Source organism: Oncorhynchus nerka, linkage group LG26 (assembly GCF_034236695.1).
Source record: "Oncorhynchus nerka isolate Pitt River linkage group LG26, Oner_Uvic_2.0, whole genome shotgun sequence".
Lineage (NCBI taxonomy): Eukaryota > Metazoa > Chordata > Actinopteri > Salmoniformes > Salmonidae > Oncorhynchus > Oncorhynchus nerka.
Window position 1 is genome coordinate 6,187,136 of NC_088421.1, and position 19,999 is coordinate 6,207,134.

Consider the following 19,999-nt stretch of genomic DNA (forward strand, 5'->3'; position numbering starts at 1 on the left):
ATGACCTCACCTTGGATTTGAAATCAAAGACCTCTGGATTTGGGTTACGCTGGTCTATCTGCCGTGTCACAAAGTCTGTAGCATTCTTAGAAGTCCCCTACACATTCAGTACCTATAATACATATCTGCACTACTTTAGTTATCAGTTATCTGACTATTGTTTATTTCATTTACTTATCTCATCAATTTGAGGGTTTTCTGTATAGTCTAATGTTGGTGGGACATATTATTCTGTTTCAATGTTACTCCTGAATCACTATAATAAATCGAATAGTTTTTCTTTAATGTATTATACAAAGCTAATATCTACTATAACCCCGCAAAGTGTGGGAATACAGGTGAAATCAGTCATTGACACTGCCTTGCTGGTGTAGCAGAAAGATCGGAATGTCATGAACCAAGAGGTTGTTCAAATCCCTGGTGAGGAAATGCTGAATAATAATTACTGTATAAATACATCTGTCAAATATGTACGTGGGTTGCAGGGCATCATGGGAAAATGTAAATCCACTTGTGAATGGTTGTGATCACGTGAAAATCCACTTGAAACTCCATGTGAAATATCATCACATGTAAAGTGTTCCAAAACCACATGGTTTTACATGATTTCACATGTGAAATACAATTTTGCATGTACAAAACATGTGGAAATGTCCATAAGGGAACTGTATGACAGGTAGCCTAGTGGTTAAAGTGTTGGGCCAATAACCAAAAGGTTGCTCGATTAAATCCCCTAGCTGACAAGGTAAAAATCTGTCGTTCTGCCCCAGAACAAGGCACTTAGCCCACTGCTCCTATGCGTCACTGTAAATAAGAATTTGTTCTTAACTGACTTGCTTGGTTAAATAAAGGTTAAATAAAAATTAAATACGCATGGTGGGGAGGGGGCATCAGGAGAGATAAGGCAGTACAATGGAGAGAGGGAGGAAGGGGTCAGGGGATTATTTGAGTGGCCAGCCTAAATGATGTTATAGTTATGTATCCTCATGTTCCTATACAATATATGACATGGGTCTAGAGCTTTCAAGGGGGCTTCAATGGGCCTATTTGGCAAATTATTGCTTTCATTGAACCATATTACAGCTTCACAGACATACATTTTCGTGCTCCCTGGAGTTGGTGTGTACCATTGGACATACATCGAGAACAGATCTAACATGTTGTTTTGATGAAGTGCAATACAAGTTCATTTGCTCTCAGGAGGAAAAACTAAAGTGAAGAGAGGAGAGCCGTAAAGTGTGTAGTGACGTAGGACAGTCTATGCGATCGCATGCTGGAGTTTGTACTATTTGCCTATGGAGGCTGGGAGAGCAGTACCGCAAACAAAATATTTCAAATTCTAAAAGCAGCCGGTCGAACTGCAGTGAAGTGGAATCGGAGCTGAAACACCCCAAGCGCGAGAAAGACTGGCCCGCCACTGCGTTAAGAGGATACCGGTATAGTTTTGTCAAACACATCATATTAGGCGATTTCTGAAGCTGAGCCTGCGAAGCACTCTTCCCTTTTCACTTTTTGGAGCGCAGTGGGCAGATTTAATTAATGCTGTGGTGTATGTTGACTATATATTATAAGTTAAATGGTATTTTGGAGACCTTAGCATTGAGAAAATAAATATTGGAGGACCTGACCAGTCGGACATCGAAAAAAAAAAACAATACATGAGAGGACTGTTATGAAGAGGGATTGAAAAAGGACGACGCAAAAGGCTGTAACGCTTTGAAGTTGGCGAGACCCGACATCAATCTCTGACCGAATTTCAATAGGCCCACGGAATTAATTATTGGATACTTCGGACGGAACCGCTAATGTTCGTTTTATGTAAATGGTGAACAATAGATATTTACATGTAGGCTATTATTAAAACCAAGCTAAACGCAGTACCCTGGGAAGTCCATTCACAGGAATATATAGCGGTGTAATACAGACGGAAATAGACTACTACGGATCAACATTATACAAAAAAATATTTCCGAAGAGACGTTTGAATTTCCTCTGAAATGGACTGACATCGATTAACACCAAACATATCTCGATAAGATAATGACCGGCAATTTATAGGCTGTGTTATAAAATAAATGAACATTTACTTAAACACTTTATTGGGACTTCATATTTGAGAAAATGCATAACGATAAGTAACTGTTGGTTGTTCATGTGGGCAAGATTCATTCCGAAAGTGGTGTGATATCCTCTCTTCTGAGAATTGAGTGTCCCTAATCCGGTACCGGAGGCATCTCGTGGTAACTCGGTAACTGCGGGAAGGCAGGAGTGCAGTTTGGAGATATCAGCAAATAAACACACATAAAAAATGTGGCTGCGAATTCTTCCCCAGGTATGTCAGGTGCATGCGAGATGCTTTTAAATCATTGTTGTCCTTTCAGTTAACTGCTATGTTGTATAAAAATGGTTTTGTTGGCAGCTGAGATTGTGTTTTTGCCTCTCACTGCTTGGGACAGATTTGTTTTTTCAAATCAAATCTAATCAGATTGTATGTGTCTCATGCGCCGAATACAACTGGTGTAGACCGTGAAAGGCTTGCTTAAGAGCCCTTCCCAACGATGCAGAGTTACAAATTAATAATACAAATAAAATAGTAACACGAAAAATAAAATAAAATACTCAAGAATGGAGCTATATACAGAGAGTAGGCTACCAGTAGGCGTACCAGATCAATTTGCAGTGGTACGAGGTTTTTGGGGTAGATATGTACACGAGGGCAGGGTAAAGTGACTAGGCATCAGGATAGATAATAATAAGAGTAAAATAAGAGTAGCAGCAGCAAAGGATGAATGTAAAAGTGTGTGTGTGCAGTATGTGTGCGCGTGTGTGTTTTCCGTTTACAACACCTGCAAAGAACAATATCTAGTGAATAATATTACTTCAAATGCAAGTTATATTGGCACTGGGGCTCTCTAGCACTATGAACTATTATTATTAAAAGGGATATTGCTAAATATTGTTATATGCATTTTTGAGTTGTTGATTCATTCACTTGGCTTGTATTCAAGAATACAATTAAACGCAGTTACGCGCTGATAATGCTGAGACATGAAATATTGCAAATAAGACTCAGCAGGTGGCTGTTGGCCATAGCTTTTGGGATCAATCTAAGTCTTTCAGTCAATCTTTGGTGTTGTTGTGGCTCGCCTGATTTCGCCTAACTCAGGAGAAGATTACGCATTGTCCTTACACGGTTGAGTGAGGGTCAAATCTAAATCGGTAGGATTAAATATGTCTGTTTTCTTATACAATCATCACATCCACATAGCCTACATGACCTGCGGAGATTGAAAACACCGACAGCAACAAAACAACTATTCAGCACTTGCATAGGCCTACTACTTGTACGGGATTCTTCAATCTTGATTGCGCGAAGTTGGAGAGGTTTGGCACCTCGCCGCATAGCGCACCGCATTTTGGTATCATAAATCAAAATACAAACACTCAAATTAAGCTTCTTCGAACCATCGACATTGCCGACACATGCCAAGCCTCTTTATTCTCGTTGTTTTCACTTTACGATAAAAAATATTTTGCCACAACTTGTGGCCAAAAGGAATGTTTTATGCTGTGCAGGTTTGGCAGCTTTACAAAAGGTTGCACAAGTGTATAGAGAAAGTAAGCTTATACAGTGGAAACACAGGGCAGAGATACAAAGCCTTCTAATTCTGCATGGAACAGAAATGATCCATGTGTTCTGTTGTGTAAAGCAAGGGTTACCCATGCAATGCCTCACGACAAGGAGCAGTAAATACGGATAAGGTTGACACAATTTCTTCCATGCATACCTAATGTTTACGCTGAAAATGTTTGGCTTACAGCCACTTGTGTATCTGTTGTATGCATATGATCATATCTTCTTTGTGCAAGTACATTAAAATATAGACACCCTGATGCATTGAGAATCAAACTCATGCAGGTGCAGTAGGGGATTCATTTCTACACAGCCACTGCCTGTGAATCACACAAATCCTATATTGCTTGAGGTTAGTCTGGCATTTGTCAAATGGAGAGAGATTAGGGAACTCTACCCTGGGCTATGAGGTGAAGTGATTGACAGTTTTAAATGCAGTGAGGGTTGACATTCTAATTAAAGCAGAAAAGACAACCTGGGCAGTGAGGAAGTGAAAATGCAATTAAAACCAACTATGCATATCTGATTGCAGATCAATCATCTAGCTAGAAAACATGCAAATGATCAGATCACTTTCGTTTTGACTGAGCAACCATCCCATGTCTTTGATTTTCATACGATTCATTTGATGGTACATTTGATTATGTTTAAGTGAATCAACAATGTCATTTTTATACTCTCCATTTGCCAAACTGTCTGACTCTGTAAACATTGTTTTCCTGTCCACCAAACTATACATTTTCGAATGAATCACCAACATAATGTTATTTTTATACTCCCAATTTGCCTGGCAGACAGACTCTGTAAGGCCTACATATTTTTTCCTCTCTACCAAACTTTTAAGGATAGTCCTAAACAGGGCCCTCTTTCAGAGGCAAACAGATCCTTGTCCCTTCATCAGGTGTGAATGTCAGTGAGACTCCAGTCTGTTCAGCCTCTCATATAAACTATTCCTCAATAAAATCTCAATGTCCACCTCTTTAATTAGAGATCTCAATGTACCCCTAGTAGTCACAGTCACAGTCTGAGTCTGTCTGTCCTCGCTGAACTAATGAACTCATCACAGAGCCCTCAGATGGAAAGGACCAGACCACAGAACGAACATTCCCATTCAAATCCAGTTAATTCTAGTATACTATAGTAATTATATTTCTACGGGCACAGAAACTATAGAGATAGAAATCCTACCGGCCAACCATATCACATAGCTGAATACCAATGGCTGCTTGTCTGACAGATGGGAAACTGGCTTTTGAGGAATAACAGTGTGTGCTAGCACGATACAACAAGGTTCTACAATAGGCGGCCCGTGGGCCAAATTCGGCACCCAGGTGATTTTTTTTGGCCCCCAATTTTTTGTAGAAAAACATATATTTTTATTAATTTATTTTTACATATAAGACCGTAAGGAAATCAGGAAATCAGCTCAAATAGATTGCAATTCAGGAAATCTGTTCCCAAGTATTCCCACACATAAATAAAGAGGTTATCGTAACCCAATGTAATCAGGATTTGAAATTCTTCTTCTTTTGTCAAATCTATGTGGGCTTCTTGCTGTCAACACTCATTTACAAACGAAGCATTTACAATTGGAGCATTTGTTTTTAGTGAGTCTGCCACATAAGAGGCAATAGGGATGACCAGGGATGTTCTCTTGATGTGTGTGAATTGGACCGTTTTTCTGTCCTGCTAAACATTTTTAAATGTGACGAGTACTTTTGGGTGTCAGGGAAAATGAACGGAGTAAAAAGTGTGTTCATTTTCTTTAGGAGTGTAGTGGAGTAAAATTAAAAGTTGTTGAAAAAATATAAATGGCAAAGTAAAGTACAGATACCCCCAAAACTATTTTTACTTAAGTACTTTACACCCCTGAGGTGTTGACTATATTTTTGTAGAATGCAGGGTGCCATTTGGATTGGTTTCCCTTCACACCAGAAGCTGCCACTGGGGAATATAATACATTTGTGTGACCATGAACAGCGCCGGCGACCTTTACCACAGCCATGTGTCTCATTGACTACCTACAGTTGATGTCGGATTGAAGTCAACCACTCCACACATTTCTTGTTAACAAACTATAGTTTGGGCAAGTTGGTTAGGACATCTACTTTGTGCATGACACAAGTAATTTTTCCAACAATTGTTTACAGACAGATTATTTCACTTATAATTCACTGTATCACAATTCCAGTGTGTCAGAAGTTTACATACACTAAGTTGACTGTGCCTTTAAACAGCTTGGAACATTCCAGAAAATATGTCATGGCTTTATAAGCTTCTGATAGGCTAATTGACATAATGTGAGTCAATTGGAGGTGTACCTGTAGATGTATTTCAAGGCCTACCTTCAAACTCAGTGCCTCTTTGCTTGTCATCATGGGAAAATCAAAGGAAATCAGCCAAGAACTCAGAAAAACAATTGTAGACCTCCACAAGTCTGGTTCATCATTGGGAGCAATTTCCAAACGCCTGAAGGTACCACGTTCATCTGTACAAAAAAAGAGTGTGCAAGTATAAACACCATGGGACCATGAAGCCATCATACCCCTCAGGAAGGAGACACGTTCTGTCTCCTAGAGATGAATGTACTTTGGTGCGAAAAGTAAAAATCAATCCCAGAACAACAGCAAAGGACCTTGTGAATATGCTGGAGGAAACAGGTACAAAAGTATCTATATCCACAGTAAAACGAGTCCTATATCGACATTACCTGAAAGGCCGCTCAGCAAGGAAGAAGCCATTGTTCCAAAACCGCCATAAAAAAAGCCAGAATACGGTTTGCAACTGCACATGGGGACAAAGATCGTACTTTTTGGAGAAATGTCCTCTTGTCTGATGACACAAAAATAGAACTGTTTGGCCATAATGACCATCATTATGTTTGAAGGATAAAGGGGGAAGCTTGCTAGCCAAAGAACACCATCCCAACCGTGAAGCACGGGGGTAGCAGCATCATGTTGTGGGGGTGATATGCTACAGGAGGGACTGGCGCACTTCACAAAATAGATGGCATCATGAGGGAGGAAATGTAGGTGGATATATTAAAGCAACCTCTCAAGACATCAGTCAGAAGTTAATGCTTGGTCGCAAATGGGTCTTCCAAATGGACAATGACCCCAAGCATACTTCCAAAGTTGTGGCAAAATGGCTTAATGACAACAAAGTCAAGGTATTGGAGTGGCCCTCACAAAGCCCTGACCCCAATCCTATAGAAAATTTGTGGGCAGAACTGAAAAAGCGTGTGCGAGCAAGGTGGCCAATCCTGACTCAGTTACCAGCTCTGTCAGGAGGAATGGGCCAAAATTCACCGAACTTATTGTGGGAAGCTTGTGGAAGGCTACCCAAAACTTTTGACCCAAGTTAAACCATTTCAAGGCAATGCTACCAAATACCAATTGAGTGTATGTAAATTTCTGACCCACTGGGAATGTGATGAAAGAAATAAAAGCTGAAAGAAATAATTCTCTCTACTATTATTCTGACATTTCACATTCTTATACTAAAGTGGTGACCCTATCTGACCTAAGATAGGGACATTTTACTAGGATTAAATGTCAGGAGTTGTGAAAAACTGTGTTTAAATGTATTTGGCTAAGGTGTATGTAAACCTCCAAATTCAACTGTATATGGAATACATGCATCTACTGTACACTATGGTTTGACCTTTCAAGATGCATAATGTGCGTCCTTCTCTCCCGACTCCCGTCACCTATAAATCTATAGAATATCTTGCCTGCGTCTGAAAGGTTACACTTTTCCCTGTATAGTGCACTATACCAAGCAGGTGGCTATACATTGATGATAAAGTATGTGTTTGTCGGCGCAAGGCTGAAATCCTTGAATGTGCTTGCATCAGCAGCTCCAACTGAACATATTAATCAATGATAGCTAGGTTGCCAGCACACACATGTTTTAAAGCCCACCTTCCCCAATCCAAGGTGACTGGACTGATTTCGGCAGATAGCATGAGGCTTGAGAACTTCAATCAGTCAAAGTTTGAAGCCCAGTAATCAACCAATATCCCACTATACAGTATGTCATACTGGGCTATACTATAGGTGTGGTTGCCAGGTGTATCTATCGGTACAGAAGTCTATTACAGTGGATATGGAAATGTAGTGTTTGCACTCTGCAAGAATGGACATTTATCAGAAGTACAGGTTCTCTCTATTAAGGTCAGGTGGGATGAGTTGAAGGCCAGAGGGGGGCACTCTTCTATCTGGTCAGGGTCATGTTCAGTAGAGCACAGCGTAGCAAACCGTAGCAAACCGTTTTGCTACTCAGTGTTCTTATTGGACATGTACAGTGGTACCTCCCTGTTTCAGTCCATTTTGAAAATTATTCCCCCTAATGAATATGACCCTGGTAATGCACAGCCCTGAACCAATCGCATTGATGAATAGCTTAATGTTACTCATCATGACAAGAGTTCTGCTGCAGATTTTAGTAGATGTTTCCTAGTCTAGCCCATGAGAAATCTATGCCACTTCTATGCAATTGGTCCCAAGGTATAGAAAGCAACTGGAGGAGAAATTCTAACCACTTGTTGTTATTGAGTCACAGGATATCAGGCTTCTTTAGACCACCACATCTAAAATCCTGATTTTAAAAAAAGATATAAAGTAGAAATTAGATTTGGATTGCAATACATACACTACCATTCAAAAGTTTGGGGTCACTTAGAAATGTCTTGTTTTTGAATGAAAAGCATTTTTTTTGTTCATTAAAATAACATCAAATGGGTCAGAAATACAGTATAGACACTGTTAATGTTGTAAATGACTGTTGTAGCTGGAAACTGCTGATTTTGTCAAATAATATCTACATAGGCGTACAAAGGCACATTATCAGAAACCATCACTCCTGTGTTCCATTGGCACGTTGTGTTAGCTAATCCTCTGTCCAGTGTCTGTGTTCTTTTGCCCATCTTAAATCACAAAATATGTGCTTTTCTTTTTAAAAAAAGGACATGTCTAAGTGACCACAAACTTTAGAACGGTAGTGTACATTCAGTGTTCCTCAAAACAATACAATGTGTAAAAAGAAATTGGAAATTGTATGAAGCAAAATAATTTGTCACGACACATCACATAGACTGATGGCTTAAGATGTACCAGTAGTTGCAGTCTTTGGTTAACTACATATTGATTGCCTCCTGTGTAAATTCATTCTATGAAAAAAGAGAACTAAATCGGAGGACAGGACATTACGTACCAAAGGTAATCAGTTTTAGATCAAATGCGGATGATAACAATCATAGTTGCTCGGGAAAAGCCTTTGCTTCTCCTTTCCCTAAGCCCCTTACAACATGAGCCCTGTAAAATTCTCAGAAAATGGGTCTGATCAATTTCAAGTGAAACCTCGGAGAGCTGGGTATTTAAAGGGGCAGTCTGAGATTCAAACAAAAACAACACAGCCGCCACTTTTAAAATGTCAAAATGTATTCACCGTTCCCATATTGACCCTTTAATAAAATGAAGGAAATAATTCTGGGCCAAACTGCGATCCATCTGCTGACTTGCATGGTTGTTATTTATTTTTCTACATCACGCTATGCTCACAGACACATGTATAAAAGCACTTAAAGACACTGTAGGAGCACTCACTTGACTGCGTCCCAAATGGCACCCTATTCCAAGAGGGTCCATTGGGCTATTAGAAGTAGTGCACTATGTGGGGAATAGGGTGCCATTTGGGACGCAGACCTCGCTGTCTTGTTTCCATAGGGGTGCTGTAAGAAACTGATGTGTCAGTCATAAGGCCAATCAGTGCTGTGGAAAGACGTGGTTGGGGAGACGGTGGTGGAATAACCTGGTTACATAGAGACGATGCAGTCGTGGCTATATTGTAACACGGTCTTAACTGGTGTTTGTAGGTATACTGAATAGATTAGATATGGGCCACGCTATTTATTTGACCTTGGAAAAAGCAGCACTGAAGCATTGGAAGATAACTGTTAGAGATTGCATAGCACAGGGCTGAAGGAGTATGATTCACAGACAGTGATATCTAATGTAAAGATAATTCTAAGCTGTGCATTGACTATTGAAGTTTAATTGGTAAAACTGGACATCCAGAAACTCATGTAATAACACGGACACGCTGCCTCTCTATCTATCTATTCCTATTTTATTTTCCTATTTCCCATTTATTTTCCTATTTACTTCATGCTTTACTTTGACTGTCCATAATCTGAATCTGATTGGTTTACTCTTCATGTTGTTAAGGTTTGGTGATGGGGGTATTGTCATAGATATAACCATACAGAGATGATTATTTTCCAACATGAGCATTGTGAAACTGAAAATCACTGAGATTTTGCTGTCTAGTCCTTACATAACTAAACATGGCTAAGTCAGATGAATACCAAAGCAATAAAGCAACTATTTCTGGACAAATGTAATCTTTTATTTATTTTTCAAATGCTAGCCATTGTTGAGTTGTAGACTGTCAAACTCATTTATTTTTTGTGTAGTCTATTTTCAGTATAGTACTCAAAGGCTATTCACCTTAGAGTCTAAGGGATAACAGTCTCATAATGTCTGAAAAGGAATCTATCGGCCAGTTTTGCAGACCCAGATTAAGTATTCCCCTGGACGCCAAACCACGTTTAATGGAAATTCTGATCGGTTTGAAAGTAGGCTTAATCCAGACCTGGGAAACTGCCCCATGATTTTTTCAAAACATAATTGTTTCATGATTCTTACATAGCTCTTGAGTTGGAGAGTGCGTAAACAGTTTGTTTGTTCATACTCTTGCATTGTATGTCCGTATCAAACCCTTTCTGCTTTTACTACAAAGCTATATGCAGTGTGCAGAGTGTATCATCCAGGCATTTTATCCTGTTAGAGACATGCAAGTGCTTTACTTTTTCCACATTTTGTCTTATTACAGCCTGTATTTAAGATGGATTACATTGAGATTTTGTGTCACTGATCTAGTAACAATACCACATAATATCAAAGTGGAATTTTGTTTGTTGTGAAAAAATAATAGTAATTTGAGGCTAAAATGTCTTGAGTCAATAAGTATTCAACGCCTTTGTTATGAGAAGTCTAAATACATTCAGTAAAAATGTGCTGAACAAATCTTATGATAAATGGCATGGACTCATTCCGTGTTCAGTAACAGTGGTTAAAAAGATTGTTGAATAGTGAGTTTCAAGCAGATTCAACCACAAAGGCCACGGCGGGGTTTTCAATGCCTCACAAGGATGGGCATTGATTGGTAGACATTTAAGCAGACACTGAATATCCCTTTGAGCATGATGCAGTTATTAGGCTTTGGGTGGTGTATCGATGCACCCAATCACTACAAAGATACAAGCGTCTTTCCTAACTCAGTTGCCGTAGAGGATGGAAACTGCTCAGGGATTTCACCATGAGGCCAATTGTGATTTTAAAAAAGTTAGATAGTTTAATGGCTGTGATAGGTGAAAAATGAGGATGGATCAGCAACATTGTAGTTACTCCACAATACTGACGTAAATGACAGACTGAAAAGAAGGAAGCCTGTACAGAATACAAATGTTACAAAACATGCATCTTGTGTACAACAAGGCACTTAAAGATACTGCAAGAAAATTGGCAAAGAAAATGTACTTTTTGTCCTGAATACAAAGTGTTATGTTTGGAGCAAATCCATCACAACACATCACTGAGTATACCTTAATATTTTCATGCTTACCACCCTGCATACCACTGCTGACTTGCTCCTGAAGCTAAGCAGGGTTGGTCCTGGTCAGTCCCTGGATGGGAGACCAGATGCTGCTGGAAGTGGTGTTGGAGGGCCAGTAGGAGGCACTCTTTCCTCTGGTCTAAAAAATATTACATAGCCCCAGAGCAGTGATTGGGGACACTGTCCTGTGTAGGGTGCTGTCTTTCCCATGGAACTTATCATAAGAGTAGAGTTATTAACCCCGGTATCCTGGCTAAATTCTCAATCTGTCCATCAAACCATCATGGTCACCTAATAATCCCCAGTTTACAATTTGCTCCCCTGTAACTATTCCCCAGGTTGTTGATGTAAATGCAAATGCTTTCTCAGTCAACATACCTGGTAAAATAACACAGAAATAAATAAAAATCAACAAGTTTTTGGGATAAAAAGAAATGGAAAAGAGCTATAAGCACAATCTAACAGGAAAATCTTGTTCAGTCTGTTTTCCAACAGACACTGGGAGACAAATTCATTTTTCAGCAAGACAATAATCTAAAACACAACGCCAAAACTACACTAAAGTTGCTTATCAAGATGACATTGAATGTTCCTAAGTGGCATAGTTACAGTTTGACTTAAAGGTGTAGATTCACATTCAGTGTGGCAGGTGTTTATTACATCTTCGCAGAAGGCAGGAATAGTGGTCACAGGCAGGCAATGGTCAAACATAGGTAGGCAAACAGGCAGGCGAAAAAAAACTAGGACTGAAGGCTAAAACTGGTTCTCACAAACGAGCTAGGAAAAGGCTTAGTAGAGTCAAAACGAACAATACCTCACAAGAACACAACACAAGGTTGACTAAGAAAATGAACAGAATGAACTGAACTAAATAAGGAGCTGACGAGACCAGGCGAGTAACTAACATAGGTCAAATCAATGAAAAAAATGAAAGACAGAGCTACGTTAATGAACATAACGAAGCAGAACACAAGGCTGACCTTACAGTACTGTAAGTACAGTACTGTCTGGGTAATTGGAGGTGGTACGTGACAGGGTTGATGCGATTGGTTATCTTGAAGGGACCAATGAAGCGAGGACATAACTTTTTATCAGGGGAAGCAGAGCCAGATGTCTCTGGTAGAGAGCCACACACGCTGTTTGGGGTGAAAGAGTGGCGTAGGTCGGCGGCGTCTGTCGGCAAAGCGTTTCTGGGTATTGGAGGCTTCCTGCAGATACCGGTGAGCGGTCTCTCATACCCGTTCACTATGCCGAAACCAGTAGTCGACAGCTGGGACAGTACCAGGCTCCGCCTCCCAGGGAAAAATGGGGGGTTGGTAACCAAGTACACACTGAAACGGAGTAAGGCGGTGGGATGAATGCATGAGTGAGTTCTGAGCGTATTCGGCCCAGGCCACATACCGACTCCAGTCGTGTGGAGAGGCAGAATAAACTGGGCTCCACACGACTCCAGTCGTGTGGAGAGGCAGACAAACTGGGGCCCAGAGACGATGTCCTCCGGAATCTCATACAGACGGAACACCTGCTGGAACATACAGCCAATTCCACGGCGTTAGGTAAGATGACACATTTTTTTTAAACAATCTACTATGACAAGGATGGTGGTGTTACTAGAGGATTCAGGAAGGTCTGTGATGAAGTCAACAGCTATGTGGGACCAGAGTTTGTGAGGGATTGGCAAAGGTTGAAGCTTACCACAAGGGAGATGACGAGGGCTTTTGCTTTGGGCGCAGACTGGACAGGAGAGCACGTAATCCCTTACGTCGGACCACCAGAATTTACGGCTAGAAGTTCGGTGGTTCGTGTAATGCCCAGATGTCCTGACCCCAAGGACGTGTGACACCATTGTATCAGTTGGGGTCTAACAGCTGCTGGTACGTAACTCCTCCCAGCTGGTGTCCCAGGAGGAGCCGGGTCTGAGGTTAGGGCTTCTTGGATGGCAGAGGGAACCTCCTACTGTACCGGTCCCATAATGCAAGAGGAAGGAAGAATGGATGTAGGGTCTGAGTTACTGGTCGGAAGGTCAAACTGGCGGGAGAGAGCATCAGCTTTTTACGTTTTTCTTTCCAGGGATGTAAGTAGCATGAAAATGGAAGCTTGTGAAGAAGAGAGCCCAGCGGGCTTGTCTGGAGTTTAACCTCTTGGCCCCTCTGATATATTCCATATTACGATGATCTGTTAGGATGAGAATGGGATGTTGTGTGCCCTCCAACCAGTGGTGCCACTCCTCGATGGCCAGCTTGATGGCGAGGAGTTCTCTGTTCCCCACATCGTAATTCCTCTCAGCGGAGGATAACTTCCTGGAGAAGAAGGCACAGGGATGTGATTTTGGAGATGTTCCCACCCGCTGAGAGAGTATGGCTCCTACTCCTACTTCGGAGGCATCCACCTCCAGGGTGAAAGGAAGGGTCGGATCAGGTTGGCGAAATACAGGGCTACGTTCAAGAACACAACTAAACAGAACACAAGTTTGACTAAGAAAATAAATACAGAACCTTACCTGGAAGACTTGAAAATGGCTATCTAACTATGATCAACAATCAACTTGACAGAGCTTGAAGAATTTTTTAAAATAATAATGGGCAAATATTGTACAATCCAGGTGTGCAAAGCTCTTAGAGACTTACAGCTGTAATTACCGCCAAAAGTGCTTCTACAAAGTTTTGACTCGGATGTGAAAACTTACACTACTGTTCAAATTTTGGGACACCTAGAAATGTCCTTGTTTTTAAAAGAAAAGGATGCTGGCCTTCTAGGCAGAGTTACTCTGTTATTTTGCCCATCTTAATCTTTTATTCTTATTGGCCATTCTGAGATATGGATTTTTCCATTTTGAGTCTGTAATCGAACCCACAAATGCTGATGCTCCAGATACGCAACTAGTCTAAAGAAGGCCAGTTTTATTGCTTCTTTAATCAGAACAACAGTTTTCAGCTTTGCATAATTGCAAAATGGTTTCTAATGATCAATTAGCCTTTTAAAATGATAAACGTGGATTACCAAACACAAGGTGCCAATGGCACACAGGAGTGATGGTTGCTGATAATTGGCCTCTGTATGCCTATGTAGATATTCCATCCGTTGCCAGCCAAAATAGTCATTTACAACATTAACAGTCTACACTGTATTTCTGATCAATTTGATGTTATTTTAATGGGCAAAAACTGTGATTTTCTTTCAAAAACAAGGACATTCCTAAGTGACCCCAAACTTCTGAACAGTCGTGTATGTAAATGAGATATTACTATATTTCAAAAACATGTTTTCACTTTGTTATTATGGGGTCTTCTGTGTAGATAGCTGAGAAAAAAAACAATTTAATACATTTTTGAATTCAGGTGGTCAATTTTGGGGGGAATAAGTCAAGGGTATGAATACTTTCTGAAGGCACTACTAATTCAGGGGGACTTTTTCTTTGAGTCCCATGCAGCTTTGAAGCTTGTTACGGTTTTTTGCTTGAATAACTATGAGAAAAAAATATTTCCCAACTAACTCAGGGGAGGACAAAGGCAGCACATTTCCATACCTGCATCAGGGTTTCACCCAAGTCAATTGACCACTCAAATCTGCAAAATAATTCAATGAAAGTGCACAGTCTATGGTGGTTTGAGAGCAGCAGGTACTGGGGGCGGTGCCATAACAAAGCTTTGGAGAGCCAACCATGGTTTGGTTGACTTTTCCGATAAGTTACTTAAATTAAGTTACTGTGTGATTGTTTTGTTTTTGCAGAGTACATACTCGGTTTCCCACTTAAAGCTAACACAAACTCATCAAAGCAATTGTTTGCGGTTCCCAAAAGGGGGTATGTTGTTTTTCTTTTTCCTTTTGTTTGATCAGAGGACTGGAGTGTAGTTGGAGAACAGAATTGGATGCTTGTCTTGTTTATTGGTTTATTTGTGGAGGTTTTGTATTCTTATTATCAGTGCAATTACATAGCCTTCAAGCAGCTCACAAATTAGCTGATTAGGAAAGGAAGCGGGAGATATTTATGATGTAGGGCGAAGAGACACTATAGCCGTGTCTCGATAGTCTGTAAATAACAAGCCTTTTCACTCAACTGTTATTGATGTGAACTATATTGAAACAAAAATATAAACGCAACATGCCACAAGTTCAAAGATTGTGCTCAGTTAGAGTTTGTATCAGGAAATCTGTCAATTTAAATAAATTAGGCCCTAATCTATGGATTTCACATGACTGGGCAGGGGTGGGAGGGCATAGGCCCACCCACTGGGGAGCCAGGCCCAGCAAATCAGAATGAGTTTTTCCCCACATAAGGGCTTTATTACAGACAGAATTACTCCCCCCTCAGACGATGCCACATGTGAAGAAGCCAGATGTGGAGGTCCTGGGCTGGCATAGTTACACGTGGTCTGCGGTTTTGAAATCAGGTGGACGTAAGGCAGTTCATGGTAGAGAAATTAACATTAAATGCTCTAAACAGCTCTGGTGGACATTCCTGCAATCAGCATGCCAATTGCATTCTCCCTGAAAACTTGAGACATGTGGCATTGTGTTGTCAGACAAAACTGCATATTTTAAAGTGGCCTTTTATTGCCCCCAGCACAAGGTGCACCTGTGTAATGATCATGCTGTTTAATCATCTTCTTGATATGCCACGCCTGTCAGGTGGATGGATTGTCTTGGCAAAACTTCTGGGGCTTTTTATTTCAGCTCATGAAACGTGGGATCAACACTTTACATGTTGGGTGAATATTTTTGTTTAGAGTAATTCTGCACAACTATAGGGAGTAGCTAACAAGAGGTACTTTTACAAGTTAAATATGTTATTTTTGTTGTCCTTCTAAGTTACTTGCTTTTCCAATTACTTCAACTTCTACTGTGTACAGTGCCTTTGGAAAGTATTCACCTGGACTTTTTCCACATTTTGTTACGTTAAAATTGGTCACAAAAAAAAAAAATCCTCAGCAATCTACACACAATACCCCATAATGACAAAGCGAAAACAGATTTTTTTGACATTTTGCAAACGTATTAAACATTTTAAACAGAAATACCTTATTTACATGCGTATTCAGACCCTTTGCTATGGATTCGAAATTGAGCTCAGGTGCATCCGGTTTCCATTGATCATCATTTAAATGTTTCTCCAACTTGATTGGAGTACACCTGTGGTATATTTCATTGATTGGACATGATTTGGAAAGGCACACACTTGTCTATATATGTCAGACAGGGGCGAAGGTTCAACCAACCAACAGGACAATGACCCTAAGCACACAGCCAAGACAACGCAGGAGTGGCTTCGGGTCAAGTCTCTGAATGTCCTTGAGTGGCCCAGCCAGAGCCCAGACTTGAACCCGATCGAACATCTCCTGAGAGACCTGAAAATAGCTGTGTGGCAACACTCCCTATCCAACCTGACAGAGCTTGAGAGGATCTGCAGAGAAGAATGGGAGAAACTCCCCAAATACAGGTGTGCCAAGCTTGTACAGTAGCATCATACACAAGAAGACTCAAGGCTGCAATTGCTGCCGAATGTGCTTCAACAAAGTACTGAGTAAAGGGTGTGAATACTTATGTAAATGTAATATTTCAGTTTGACATTTTTCATACATTTGCAAAATAGTCTAAAAAACGTTTTTTTTGTGTTGCTTTTTTCATTATACGGTATTATGTGTAATTCAATTTTAGAATAAGGCAGTAAGTAACAAAATGTGGAAAAAGTCAAGGGGTCTGAATTCTTACCGAATGCACTGTATTTAGAATGGTTTATTTCAAATTCAACATTACAAAGTATTGATGGCAGCTGATGCTGAATTATTTGACACAATTCATATAAAATAGAATAAGCACAAGAAAATCATCAACACAATTACAACGGAAATTTTAATATACATTTATTTACAGCATTTTTGCTTCAGCCAAATGGAAATATATTTTGAAAATATCCACAAATGTTTGAATCATTGCATTAATTAAGTGTAAAACATTGTGGAATATAGTTTAGATGAGAAGCTCCTGTATAATTTCAATTGCTATCCTTATTTTGTTTGTCTATATACTATGGTATTTACGGTATGCTAATAGCTGCGCTCACATATGAAGCAGGAATGTAGCTTTGGCCACACATCCAAGGCCAGTATAAACAGAAAAGTAACAAATCTGATGTTGAAGAGAGATAATGTAAATGGCCCTTAAGTCTTCACTATACTACAAACTCTTCCCTTCCTTTTGCTCTCTTTCTTTCTTTCCCTCTCCCTCTCTCCCCCTCCATCTCTGCTGTAATGTTTATGGTGCATTGTGGATTGTCCAGAGGCCTGATAACCCATGCTTGGTCAGGCTGTAAACACTGGCCTCCTTTCCTGTGACAAAGACATATTTATTGTCCTGTGAGTGGGGACTTTTTTTTTATATATCCCAGGTCTCCCGGTATCTGTCGTAGGCTCGAGGCGCCTGAGATATGCAGGAAGTCAAGTGGAAGCGCTTGACTCCATGTTTCGCTCCCCCGTGTCACAACGTCTCAGAGAAACTGCACCTATCCAGATGAACGTCATCGTTTAGTTCCTCCAGAGGAAAGACAAAATTACAAAGGACAGAATCAGTCTGTATGGGGCATGACCAAGGGATCTTATCCACGTACCATTCCGACGTCTAATTTATTTGAACATGTACGAGTACAATCACCTCCATTCCCAAACATACACATGCACCCATATGCAAGCACAACACAGTCCTGCACACACACGGACACAAACACACACACACACACAAGACTGCCCAAGTGGCTGCACTAGAATTATAGAGTAGGGAGAGAGAGGAGTATGCAAGAGAGAGGTGCACTGTGCCTTTTTACCGCCATCCTTGATACAAGGCTGAGCATCCTCCATTAATTACCCACAGAGACATCAGCTCCGTGCCATGCCAGAGCTGGCATAAAATATATTGACTTGCTGGGCTACCGTAGGAGCTGGTGACATTCTCATTTATCACAATTAACAACCTTACAGCGGCGATACCAGCCCAGAATCAACCACAACCGCAAGGGCAAGTGAAGAGGCAAAGTAGAGATGCATATTTAGTCTTTGTCCCAAATGGCACCCTATTCCCTATGTAGTGCACTTCTTTTGACCACAGCCCATAGGGGAGGCAGAATAAATATTGATCCGACAGTCCTACCTCAGAGGGTATCAAAATGGGAAGAAATAGGGATCTCCCATAGACATGTTTTCTCTCAGGGCTTTGATGCTCTCACTCACTCACTCACTCACTCACTCACTCACTCACTCACTCACTCACTCACACTCACTCACTCACTCACACACACACACACACACACACACACTGGCCTGGCTCCCATGGATACGGATAGAGAGATCCACAACACCCACAACAAGTAACCTGCCTCATTAATTAATAGATACATGCCATGCAGCCTCCTACAAATATACACCTACAGTACTGACGACACAGCACTCAAACATATAACTTCCATTAATGATACCAAAGTGAGTGCACGCACACACCTGTCTCTTGACAGTATTAGCGTTCTTGCGTACTTGCCTTTCATGATATGCACCAACACACAAGTTCTATACTACAAACCCCACAAGCTCTGACTGACACACAAACAAACATACACCCATGGTTTGACAGCTGGGATAGGGAGTGGAAGTGTGGCCAACAATCAATATAATGCAATCCATATTATGCCACCCATGCAAGCATCTCTCTCTCTCTCTCTCTCTCTCTCTCCTCCCCCCCTGTGATAATAAGGCAGGGTAAACAGTGGAGCGTCATAATGCCCTGCAAGTGTAAACACCATTAGAGCTGCTGAGGCTGCAGCACCACAGTATGCTAGCTGGATCTAGCCCCAGGGATCAAAGTAGACCAGGCAGCCTGGCAGGCAACAGTGACAAGGGTCTGTCCTCCTTACTTACGCCCACGGAGCACGGTCCCCACCATCCTCTGTGCCAGTTAGTTAGTTAGCCATGGCACCTGCTTAGTGAGTTTGTTAGCTTGCCATGGCACCTGTAGTGCTGGTTGTCTATCTACCATGTCATTTCAAAACAGGTTGGTGGATGAACACAAATTACAGTATACAAGCCCAGCTGCGAGGGTGAAGGTAGCTGGTTTTTCTAGTGTTTACCTCCATATATCAATGTTGGTTTTTGCAAGACGGCCATCCTAGATTGAGTCTAGCTTCTCTAGCTGTGCCTGTGAAATCAATCATCAGTGCAGGATGCAAAGCAGGCAAAGACTTTGCATTCTCCTGAAGCTCAAAGGCCTCTGTGTGCTATTCTTTTTCATTGCTGTGTGCTTCCTGCTCTGCGGGGCTTCTGTTTGAAATGTGGGAGGTTTGAACAAACTTGGAGATATCTGGTAGTTGAACAAACAAGGCATTCATCACTGTCTACTCGCGTTGTTTTTCTTTCGCTCCCTCTCCCCCATTAGTTGTAATGTATTGTTTGTTAAGTCTGGTAGAGGCAGACCAAGTTCTGCATCCCATCGCTCACGTCGGCAGCGCCGGCGAGGCTGCAAAGCCTAATGAAATAATGGTGCCGCACACTGTCTTTTTATGGGCTCGTTCACAACTTGTCGTCTTTGCAGTAGACGTTGTTGTCTTTTATATGTGCTGCAACTTTTTCTTTGTCGTCGTGCCATGCCCATTTGTATTTCATAACTTTAAAGAGAAAGCCAAATTGCTCGGCAATGGGACAGTAACAC

The 19,999-nt window shown here is 41.0% G+C and overlaps 1 protein-coding gene across 1 annotated transcript in view; it reads left to right on the forward strand.

The window, feature by feature from the left end:
• Nucleotides 1-1,292: 1,292 nt before the first annotated feature.
• The window catches only part of LOC115110128 (corticotropin-releasing factor receptor 1-like), a 164,916-nt gene continuing 146,209 nt past the window's right edge, over nt 1,293-19,999 (forward strand). The window contains exon 1 of the mRNA XM_029635516.2: nt 1,293-2,332. Coding sequence (XP_029491376.1) covers nt 2,309-2,332 — 24 coding nt within the window. The 5' untranslated portion in view covers nt 1,293-2,308. The remainder of the gene's footprint in view (nt 2,333-19,999) is intronic.